Genomic DNA, 12,405 nt, shown 5'->3' on the forward strand with positions numbered 1-12,405 from the left:
TGCTGCTCCTGGTTATCTAAAGAGTGGGTGGTGAGTCTACCATATATATCCTAAAACCATCCTGCAAAATTGTCAACTTACATTTTGATTGTTCAAGATAAACGAAGATAAATGCATGAGGACTTTGACCATGGGCTTGAAAAAATTCAGCAAAAGAATAAAGTGTAGAATTAAGTAATTTGGATTGAATTTTAAGACTCAGTTTTTCTACTTACTAGGAACAAAACCATGACTGCAGATTTAAGACTTATATACCTCAGTTATTTTCTATGTTAAATGCAGATAATCATAGCTACCTCAGATAAAGTTATCAAAAGAATAAAATGAGAATTTACATGTAAAGTGCTTGCTTAACACAAGACCTGGCTTATCATGAGCAAAATAACACTGATTAGTAAAGCGATGTATTTTGATTGTTGTTCTAATGGATAAAGAATATATTTTGAAATGTTATCATTTAATTGTAAATTTCATTGTGCTTCCTTAAATTATTCCACAATTTTTTTTCTCATTGCTAGATAAGCATCATAGTTCTAATCTATGTTCATGTATGTTTAGTAATTTACTTAAAGGTACCATGTACCACTGAGGGGGAAAATCTTGCAGTTGCTTAGGCATAGGGGAACTTGCTGTAAAATCCTAAGCATGAAGGAACATTAAATGTGAAAAAACAAACAAAGAACAGATTTTCTATTATGGATTATTGTGTCCCTCCCTGTAATTCACATGCTGAAGTCTTAACCCCCAGTACTTCAGAATGTGACCTTATTTAGAAATAAGTTCTTTGCATATGTAATTCGTTAAGATGCAATCATACTAGAGAAGGGTAGACCCCTAATTCAATGTGACTGTGTCCTTATAAAATCAAGCTTTGAACACAGAGACATGCACACCAGGAGGATGCCATGTGAAGACTGGAATTATCCTGCTCCAAGACAAGGAACTCCCAGAAGCCAGGAGGGAGGCCTGGAATATATCCCTGCCTTGGACCTACAGAGAGCAGGACCATGCTGACATTTTCATCTTGGACTTCCAGCCTCCGGAACTGTGGCACAATACATTTCTGGTGTTTAAGCCACTCAGTGTGTGATATTTTGTTACAGTTGTCCTAGCAAGTTAAAATAGAATATGTGGCCTAAGAAGGCCGTGGTCTCTTAAAGATAAGACCTAAAACTGGCTCTAAGTCTAACCTTTCAGTTATTTGCAGGAAAACATTACACCAGATCCAAGTGTGGTGGACGTTGGAGGAGAGGGGGAGGGCCCAGGCAAGTTTCAGGTTTCTCTGTAATAAAACTAAGTTCCAAAAATCCATGTCTGCCTAAATCCATGATGTTCCCCAAAGCTAGGGGACCCTGGGGTATAGTGAGAGACAGGAAGTTAGGACTTAAACTTTATTTCTAAATCTTCCAGGCCCAGGGGGTTGCCTTGAGTGTCTCCAAGGAAGCCTTCATGTCCTTGCCATCGTTGGGTTTAACTCACAACTTGGAAAGACATTGAATATTTGATTTTGGAGAAAGGTTTTCTATCTTTTCTAGTCTGCGAATATTAAAATGAAACTAGGACTTGATAGTTGAAAGGAAAAATAGATTATTTTGCTTGCAATGGTTTTATTTTTTTGGATCAACAAGTTGGAGAAGTGAACACTTAGAATTGGTTGCCGGGAGGAACAATCTCTAACAGCTGATACTGAGTCTCTGCAAATTTTATCGAGTGTGGTGATATAACACAATTATGCATTTTCAATGTGTATCTTTAAAAACAGTATCAAATGTAAAATCCGCCAGTACTTGGCCTCCACAGATAACACTTTTTCCTCCCATCTAGAATGTTGTAAGGGTCTCTGGATCTGATGGCTTTAGCAGTTGACAGAGCCTATCAAATTTTTATTAAAATCCCCAGAGCTGGAGACAATGAAGAGCAGCTTGCTGGTTAGTAAGCAGATTTTCCTTAAGGGGAAGAATATACTCAACATTGCTACTTCTTTGCAAACAATCTTGCAGAATGGGAGCAGCTGTTTTGCAAATTATTTTTGTGATGGAGAGGAAAATCTTCTACCTTTTGTTCTTTGCATCCCCAAGTGGGCATGCAAAAATACACATAAACACACTCAGATAATCTTCTGGACCTTACTTAGTCTCTCTCTTCGTTTCTCACTTCTTTTTTTTTTTTTTTCCCCTTCTCTATTTGCTTTTTGATTTGTGCCACCAGGGGAGAGGGTGTTTTAGGCCTGAGCTTCTCCTTCTGATAACATACGGAAAATTGTAGGGGAAAAAAAATCAACACTTGTACAGGGGCCAAAGGGCAGTTCCTCTGCCTTTGAGGATTTCTGGGATTAGAGATGAACCGTGGGCTTTTAGTTGAGAAGGGAGGCGATGTGTATGAGTAGTCTGCACCTCCTCCTACCATGGGTAGCCGCTTTAGCAGGCTGCACAACTGCTGGAACTGCTTCAAGCTTAGGAGCTGACGTCCAGGACTCTAGTGCAGACATTACATAAATCAATGCCAATTTAAAAGGGAAGATTATTTTAACCTTGGAATGTCACTTTTTATATCTCAATACATGGTCCATTATTTAATCTCCAGAAAAGTTTCTCTCTGCCTGCCTCCACCTTTCCTTTGTGCTCATTTGCTACAGCCAGACCATCAGGAATGCAATGAATTGCAAAATGAAACAAACAACATCAATATCCAAAAACAGATGGGGATGCGGATGGGTGGAGACACTGCCAAGTGAAAACATGCATCTCTGCTCTTCATGGTACATTTGGCCCTTTCCTTTGTGAAGCTGAGGGGGAGGAGAAGGTGGTTACCTACCATCCAGAAACATTGGTCAGTGTAGGTACTGGGAAGGTGGGCCCCGCCCCCACTATCCATCTTGGTGGAGCTTCAATGTGACAGCTCTAACTACTTGCAGAAGGAAACAGAGTAAAGTGCTTGGGAAATTACCTTCCATTAATTCCCATATGGGTCTAAAGCCTTCTGATGCCAAGTTGGGAAGAAAAGCTAGTCTGTCTTTTTTTTTTTAATCAAATTATGCTCCTTCTCTAAAGCCACATTTTGAGTACATGTGGACTAGGTGTCCTCTTATCCTGTAATGGCAATAAGGATAGCTGGATTTCCTTTAGTTCAGTCAATAGCTAAATTCAAAGTACTGGTTTGCTACTAGCAAGACTCTCCACTTGCCGGCTCTGGTCAGCCCCCGTTTTTTGTTTTTGTTTTTTTTGAAATATAACCTTAAAGTTTAAAAATCTACATTTCCAACTTTAGACTAAAATATAAATGATCCATATATCTTCATTTAAGGGAAAAGTGACTCATTGGCAAGATGAACTATACATACAAGTTGTGTTGGGAGATCTGAAAGATATGAGCTTTAAAAGTTTTGCAAGGGATAGCAAATATTTAAGTAGCTGAGTAGCGACTTAAATTTTATACCAAGGATGAAAATCATAAAGTGTGTTCTTTAAGCTTTTCTAGCTGACACTGTGACATCAGAGCCAACTCATTCTCATTACTTTGAAGCATTTATGATAAATTCTATTTTGTCATAGATGTCATTACAGAAAAGCATTGTATTTTTATCGATTAATTCTAGATATGCTTCACTTACTTTTTTCCCCCACTTGTGCCAAGCCCTAATGTTAGGGCTCAAAAAGCTTGTATAGGTCTATTTAGAAAATGGTTTACTTATATCCCACACATTCTTCCTAATAGAATACTCCCTAGAAAATCTAAGTAAATGAGAAAAATTAAAGATAGGATTCCTTAGAAAGTGTGACAAACTTTCCACACTCTTCACTTTAAATTCATCAACCACAAATGATCTAGGTCTTTATGTTGAACTTAATCTGATGAATGAAGAATTGGGATTTTTAAAATTAATTAGCTTGTCATTTAATAACCACTTTTCTGAGCATCTGCTATCTTTAAGGCCTCTGCTAGCACGGAGTCTCTGGGATTTCTAAACAAAGAGGATTAGCGGTGGTCAGGAATTTATAGTAAGGGAAAGCAAGACCGTAGCGGAAAGACATAAAGAGGGGTGTCTCTGAGTTTATTTCTGTGTAGTAGCATAATTACTCACTGGTACCATATCAATGGTAAGCTACTGTTTATATAAGACACCCTAGTCCATGGACAGAATACTTCACACCTAGTGATCAGACCCCAAATATTTGTTTTTGAATGATGGGTCAATCAACAGTCACTGAGGTCTCTGAGGCTTACTTCACTGCCAGCCCTCATTTTTCTCCCTCTGTGTGCTTCCTTGGAGAATAGGAAGCAAAACTAGGTTGCCTTTTGCCACTCAGACATTTCCATGTCAGGATTCCATCCATCTTAATTATAATTTTAAAAATTTGGGGAAGTTAAAAGTGGCTCCCTCATGAAAGGTGGGGACCCCCCAGTTTTGACTTGTGTATATAAATATTTGCTTGAAATTTTAGTGTAGCACCTATTGATTTTTATATGAAATCTATTACCTATTGTGCTACCCAGAGCTTCAAAGTAGAGTAGAAAATCATCTCTTTCTACCCACAGAGAAACTAGGTACATGACATTATCAGTGGTGAAACATGACTTTTGCATTAATTTTTTGCACAAAGTTTTGAAAACTTTGAAGTAAATTTTTTTTACAAAGATAATGTCTTGGTTTTGTAAAAAGATAGTAAGCAAAATACTTTTTTGAAACATTTCAGCATGGAAAGATGTTAAGAACACATGATCATGTTTCAAAGTCTGAGCAGTTAGGAATTAATAAGTTCTTTTTTCAAAAATATGATCACACAATATCTCTATGTATAAAACATGTGAAAAAAGAAGCCATACCTTATAATATTCACCAAGAGTCTGTTGCATTCCTTGTGCTCCAGGAGGTCCCTGTATTATAAACAAATCAAAGATAATACCTAAACATTCACCAACAAAATGTGAATAACATATTTAAGAACTCTTATAATCTTACAGATAAGAAAAAAGGAGAGTCTGTTTAGTCAAATATTCCAATTAATAGAGAGTTACAGGAGCATTTATTAACTCATCGGTTTCCTAAAGGTATTTCTAGGTTAAAGCCAAGTGAATCCAAAGAGGTCCTAAATGGGAACATGTAACATTTTACCACTCAGCCATCAGCATATTTTTTTATTAAGAGGAATTGTACCTATAAAACTCCTCCAGGGAAGAAGTTGTAGCTTCAGTTTATTTTTGACACTTTTCGTATGGCTTTGATCAATGTACTATAGAAATGTGTAGTCACATGTTATTACCTTAGAAAATATGGGAAAAATATGTTTTCTATTGCTTTACTTTTTTGAATTAGTTGGGTGAAGATGGGCTGCATCTGGACTTTCAAGTCAGAAAAAGATGTCTGCTCTAAAACCTCAGGCTTAAGACATTTAAATACTTGTAGTTGTCAGTTAACATGGAAATATTTGCGAAAGTGAGCTTTAGAGGAATAGAAAAGATGTAAGGGCATTTGTCCCTAAAAATTCCAGGAAGAGTTTTCTGAGTTTTTTAAGCATTACATTTTGGGGAGAGGGCCATAACACAATAAAATACTTAGCATTATTTTATTATTATTATTATTATTATTATTTTAATTTATTGGGGTGACAATTGTTAGTAAAATTACATAGATTTCAGGTGTACAATTCTGTATTACATCATCTATAAATCCCATTGTGTGTTCACCACCCAGAGTCAGTTCTCCTTCCATCACCATATATTTGATCCCTCTTACCCTCATCTCCCACCCCCCACCATTATTTTAAATCAAGTAGTTCAAGCCAAGAAAGAGTCAGCTATTTCAGAAAAGAGACTGCATATTTCATCTAGACCTCAAAAGCTCCTAGGAGGAGAGAAAGTATTACAGAGGCAAAGTTCTTAACATTTTCCTTTAGAGATAAGATATAGAAAGATTACGATTGAGCAAATCAAACATTACTTGTATACGAAGATAATTTTTTTATAAAGGTAATGAAAGCTTTGAAAAGTGAAGAAAAATTTTGAGGAACCATTGCTAGCTGCACTCACTGACTGACATAAGGAACACCTTAGGTATATTGAAAAAAAAAGAATGACATTTAACATTTATGACTGGTATTCCTTATGAACAGTTTGTGACTAAAGATTTCTTCTAATATGGAACCTTTGCATTGTGCCACTAAATATAGAGGATGCAAAGATGTAATGATGGATGTCTGGAAGCAGGTTGGTATAACTCTTAAGAAAATAATAGGCCTCATGAGTAATGGAGCCGCCTGTGATTGGAAAGACAAATGATGCTGTTACCTTGCTGAAATAAAAACAGAGCTAACGTCAGAAAAGAACTCTCATGGCATTATATATTTTTCATGTTCTTTTTCTACCAGCCAGCTTTGTGTAAAGTATTCTAGGTCAGTTAGATGAAGTAATAAGGAAAGCAATCATCGAGTTGGAGGTTGTTGCACAAAGTTTCTAGCCAAGAAGATGCAAGTTGAAAACTCATTCTCGAAACTTAGGAGACATGAGATTTCACACACATTGATCCTTTTGCAACTATATGACGAGGCAAGAAATTTTAGATACTACACGTAGTATCATTAACAGGTACTTAGGTATATATTCATAGTAGGTATTCCTTGAATGGTGAATGTGTGTTAATAATAAGGCCAATTAGATCAAAGAATAATGATGTGGGGTTAAATTTAACTTCAGGCACATTCATTCTAGTTAAAATGAGAGTATTGAAAATTAAGGCTCCCAAATATAGCCCACAATTAATAATACAGTTTCTCAAATAGGGCAGAAGACTCAATCAGATAATAAATACCAGGGGTGCCAAAAAATGTATACAAGGGGACACTTTGGTCAACATTGCTCAAGCAGTAGTTCACCATAATCAGAAGTGTCTGGACGCTGATGGTAACCACTTTGAGCACCTCTTGTAACTGAAGTAACTGAAGTCAAATGTGACTTGTATTAATCTTTTGTTATTGTATATATTGAGCATTACTAATTTTAATACAGTTTTCCTTTCTTAAAATGTATACATTTTTTTGACACTCTCTGTATTCATATAGTGCTTATTGTGTGCCAGGTATTATACTAGAGTTTTTATATGGATTAATTCATCTAATCCCCACAATGACACCATGAGGTATATACCATCATTATTTCCAATTCAACAGTACAGAAAATGTGGGTTAGAAATTGGTAACTGGCAAGAGGTCACACCACTGTAAGTGAGAGGGCTAATATTTAACGTAGGCAGCCTGGGCCCAAACTCAGTTCTCATCTACTCTACTATCTCAACCGAAAAGCAGATTCTCAGGCTAAAATAATTTTTGCAATATTATTTTTTTTAATCATGCTGACCATGCCTTCAAGGATACGGGGTAATTACTCTTCCATGTTCTACTCCCCATACTGAAATTGAAAAAAAAAATAGTAAGAGAACAAAACTTGTACTTAGCACTTCTTATGAGCCAACACTGTGCTCAGTGCAGGAGGGGAAGAAATAAGTACTTTGTTTTTAGATGTAGTCCTGGATAGCTGAGAGAGGCCCCACTATCTGCTCCTTACATCTCCCATCTATCTTCATACATTCTCTCATGACATGATAGGGAGATCATGCTGAATATTCCAAAAAGTTCCTCTCAATCCACAACTGTACTCAAAACGCATCCTATCTTTGCAAAGGTTGGGAGAGTAGGTTGTTAAAGGATATAAGAAGTGGGATCCTTCAAAGTGGCTCTGGAAGGTAGCAAGAAAAAAGAAGCAGGACAGGAACAGTGTGATGGGGTACACGGCACAGAACAGGGGGCAGTATACATGAGACTAGCAAAAATAATAGGATGGTGCTCATTTTTCAAAAATTGGGTGAGAATTGGGTCAGGCGTTTTACAGACTGGTCATCTGCCTACAATGAATAGGTGATTCTATAAATACAGAATGTGTTCCTCATCTGGAATCCTGATCCTATGCACTGGAGGTAGGTAGGAGAGTTCAGCACAGCTCCTGTCTCAAAAAACACTAGCAAGAGCATAGCTCATTGAGCAGAGCCACTGCCAACAGAAAAGTTTGAACAATATTATTCAGATAGTCACAAGATTAACAAACCTATAAAAATTGCTTCCACATTTTCATCTGGCCTCTTCGTGCCATAAAATGTCATACCCACAAAGTATTGCTCCAAATGGGGTCAATCTGAAATTTGAGGCTCTACTCCTTAATTGGCTGATGAGCATTTATGATGACATTTTCTTCCTTGTTCTTTTAGTCGCCATGATACTCTGGGTACCACAAATTTCAAGTTTAATGTAACAGAGATTTATAGCTAACAGTCTACCCTGCAGGCAAATACTTTATACAAACTCTCCCGGAGGGCTGAAGAAACCCTGTAGCCACTGAAAGAAGATACCAGTATATAGTCCTCTTGCAATCTACCTGTACACTGACTGCAGTCAATGTAACAATGGCTCACTCATGGGGTTGTTCTGAAACTGTCAGAAACAAACAACCTCAGTCGATGTGGAGATAGCGACCATAGAGAAACACCGTGCACATAAATGTTGACAGCAACTCTGTTTACTGATAGAAAAATAAAAACAGACCCTGGAACTGGTGGCTGTCTTATAGCCACATCTCCAAGAGATATGCTACTTTTCTATTTTCTATTCTGGTACAAAGCATGGTTGGAGAAGATCCAAGGACTCATTTGTTTCCCAGTTTAGCAAGAGCTGTCAGTCTTGTAGACTATCAATCAACTCTGAGGAAGAAGAAGTTAAAGGCTTATGATAAGTGACAGGTCTCCTGGCATGACGCAGTTTTAGTAGATGCTCCAGGGCACCTGAGAGGTCACTTTCTCTGAGGTTTGCAATTATAAGGACTTGTCAAAAAGATGCATAGATGACCCAGGCCAAGTGGAGAAGAGAGGCCAGCCATGGAGGGCACATCAGCCTTGGCTAATGCTCTCAAGAGCTCTACTAGGAAACCCATTTGAAGGTTTATAGAAAGGAAAAATGTCCCGATATCTTGCTCATGATAGAAATCCCCAACATAGCTCTACAGAAATCATGGCTATATAATGTCTATCTTTTATGCAGTTTTGCTGCACTCTATTTGTATTAGGTTGGGAGATATGGCACATCTGGATTAATGTGATGAGTCCACAGTTACAGAGCAGCTTTAAAATGCTCATGAGCTCCCAGGAGACACACCTGTTCAGAACCCAACTATACTCAGGTGTCGTTATCTGAGAGGTCCTTTAACCTGGTGTATTCAGTCTGAGAGTATATATGCTCAGCAATCATTTAAGAAGCTTTTTTTTTTTTTGGACTAAAATCTTGCCAGGTAGAGGTGGAAAATAGAGAAATATATCATATCTGCCACTGGCATCATCAGATACATAGTATGAAAACGAGGAGCTGTTTGCATTATCATCCCCTTTGTATATTTCAGTTTGGGCTACAGATTCCCAAACTTTAAAAGATGAGAAGAATTCTCAGTTAAAAACCATACTTTTTCAGTTTTGGTCTTAGCTGCACTTTGATTTTTCAGCCAGTTCATGTAGCACACTTAGCTTAAAGAACTCAACTTTTGCTTTTTTCCTTCCCTGTAAAGTTCTCTGTGCAAGACCAGGTTTGGATCTTTTGATTCAGCTTTAGCACACCCTAGATATTCTGAATCAAAGTCCCCATGGCTCCTCGGTCCACTACTGTGCTCCCTCTCTGATCCTGCCTCCTGAACTATTTTCCTTTCTCCCTTTTCTCTCAATGCATCCTTTAGTTCTTCATAACTGCTGACTAGCCTCCTTGAGTCTTCTGGTTGCCACTTCTCTCCAGGCACCATAGCTCTTCACTCTCTTATTAGGAAATCCTTTCAGGATTCACAAATACATATTTTCAGGTTATACAGAACTGCCTTCGGGCCCTGTGGTTTCCAATGAACCTCAGTAACACCCTTTGAAATCCCCAAAATCTCTGAAGAAAGTCATACTAATCAACTCTCTTCAAAACATGCTAAAAAAACAGCTTTGCTATAAGAATGAATAGAAAGTTTGTCGCTGGAAAGTCATTTGAGCTAATGTTTAAGAAACATTTCCAATTTTCTAACAGCTAGTTAAAAAAGACAGAGATCAGTAATATTTGCCCCTTGATATTAAAAAAATATATATATCATTAGGAAGCCTAAACTAATTCATAGAAATGGTAAGATGAACTATCTTTCAATATACAGTAATCTTAGAAAAGCTAATGCCATAATGAGTTTTTCTCTTATATATATTTCCATCTAAAACATTATATATTACTTGGTAAAGCACATTTACACCGATAGTATTGGCTTATATACATGTCTGTTTGCCCAACTGGAATAAAAATTCCTTGAAGGCAAGGAATTTCAATCTTTTTTATCCTGTCAGAAAACAGGTTGGGGTACATAGTAGCTCTCCTTTCCTCCTAAATGTTTGCTGAATTCAGTAGAACCATTACTTTTACAAGAAAAACTTTGAGGGGAAAGCCAATTTCTTGCTTGTTGGTTTTGGTTTCAGTTAGAAATGGCAGCAAACAGAGAAGACATCTTGTGGCTTCTAAACTCACAGATGACAGGGCTAACAGATTCAGATTAATCTAAGAATCTGGCTAAGTAATTGAAAACAAAGCTGCAGTGAACTCCCCTTAAGTAGAAAAGAGCTTATGAAAGGATTTTTGACCAGAATTACAACTTAGAATGTTGTAGTCTAACTCTGAGAGAAAAATCAATAATACTCTTTAGATAGAAAATATTTGGGAAATCCATTCCTTTTTTTTAAAAAAAACACAGATCCTTTTATTTATCCTAAATATTTGCTCAAAATGAAATTTTCAGTGTCTCTTGGGATTTAACTATGTGAGTTAAACAGTTGTATTTTTATAATGGATTATTTTTCTGAGAATGCTTCTGCTACATTTTTTTTGTGATCAAGGAGATGCCAACACTCCCTTCACCCACCCCCTAAAACTGCTGGAAATGCTCAAACTGCAAAATATGATTTCTGAAGCCAGGAGAACGTTCATTAATGTTTATATTTATATTTCTACACAGACACCTCAAGCTCTCCTTTTTGGGATAACAATGAAAATGTGGGCCAGATAGTACATATTAAGTGAAATTTAAGCTCTTGTTCCTCAAAGCATCTTACCCACTCTCTGGTATATGCCTAAAACTCCATAAAGGAAGGTAGATTTATTTGGCATTGGGCTTTCTCACCAGTTCAAATTCAAATGTGCCTGGGAGATGTAATACTAATGCTTCATAGTTGTACAGCTCAGGATAATTTTAAAAGTGTTTTCACTTACATGGGGGTGCCAAAAAATGGATACAAGTAGACACTGGTCAGCGTTGCTCAAGCAGTCATTCGCCATAATCAGAAGTGTCTGGACACTGATGGCAACCACTTTGAGCACCTTTTGTAATTGCAAAAGTCAAACATGACTTGTATTCATCTTCTGATATCGGTATATATTGAGTATTACAATTTTAATAGTTTTTTCCTTTCTTAAAATGGGTATACATTTTTTTTTTTTGGCACTCTCTGTATTTCCTTGAATGGTGATGTGATAGCAAAACACATTATCTTATTTGATTTTCATAATAATTGAGGTGAGTATTATTATATTCTTCCCCTGATGCTGAAAGACTCAGAGATTCTCCCCAAATCACACAATAAACAAACAGTACAACCCAGTTTAAGGGTTGTTCAAGTCTAGTATATTCTTATGAATTATTTTTTAGATATTTCCTGAGAGCAAGTTGGATGGGACAGAAAAGGAGAAAGGTAAAGCAATGGTACTGGGGCACAGGGACAGGAGAAAATAGCATCGAGGGAAGAAAGGGGTTCAGAAAAAGGAGGATGAAGACCCTGAAGACTGCTTCTTTGCCTATATCACTGACAGACCCAGGACTCTGACTTTCTGTAATGAGGGTCTGAGAAATAGAGCTACTTCTTTTGAATCAAGTATGGCAGTTAACTTTGATTGTAAGATGTGGCAACTCAAATAGAAATAAGCTCAGGAAAAAATCAGGTTCTAAGCTAATCAGAAAGGCATGTTTCATTCATTTAGCCCATTCATAAAGACACATCCTGAAATTGGAAGTGCCTTCACCCTTAAAAAGATGTTTTCAAGTGCTTTTGCTCGCATTGAAAATAGAATCTAGGAAGTTTTTCTGGATAATAAATATGTCGATACATACATTTAGGCCAACATTCTTAGATGGATGAAGTTTCTCTACAAAAACTTGAACAGAAAAAAAATAGAAAGGAGGGGAGCAAAGCAGATAGAAGAAAAAGTTACATGAGGATGATAAGAATAGAACTGGGAGAAGTATCAACACTTATGCTTTAGAGATGGTAGGCCTTGGACTAAGTCTGGGGAAAGTAGGACAAAAATA

General features: G+C 37.0%; 1 protein-coding gene across 1 annotated transcript in view; it reads right to left on the reverse strand.

The window, feature by feature from the left end:
• The window catches only part of COL19A1 (collagen type XIX alpha 1 chain), a 314,159-nt gene that overhangs the window by 82,058 nt on the left and 219,696 nt on the right, over positions 1–12,405 (reverse strand). The window contains exon 17 of the mRNA XM_019749266.3: positions 4,825–4,875. Within this exon, the coding sequence (XP_019604825.3) occupies positions 4,825–4,875 (51 nt within the window). The remainder of the gene's footprint in view (positions 1–4,824; positions 4,876–12,405) is intronic.

The sequence above is a fragment of the Rhinolophus sinicus genome, chromosome 2, assembly GCF_057876585.1.
Source record: "Rhinolophus sinicus isolate RSI-liver-muscle chromosome 2, RSI-T2T, whole genome shotgun sequence".
Classification (NCBI taxonomy): domain Eukaryota; kingdom Metazoa; phylum Chordata; class Mammalia; order Chiroptera; family Rhinolophidae; genus Rhinolophus; species Rhinolophus sinicus.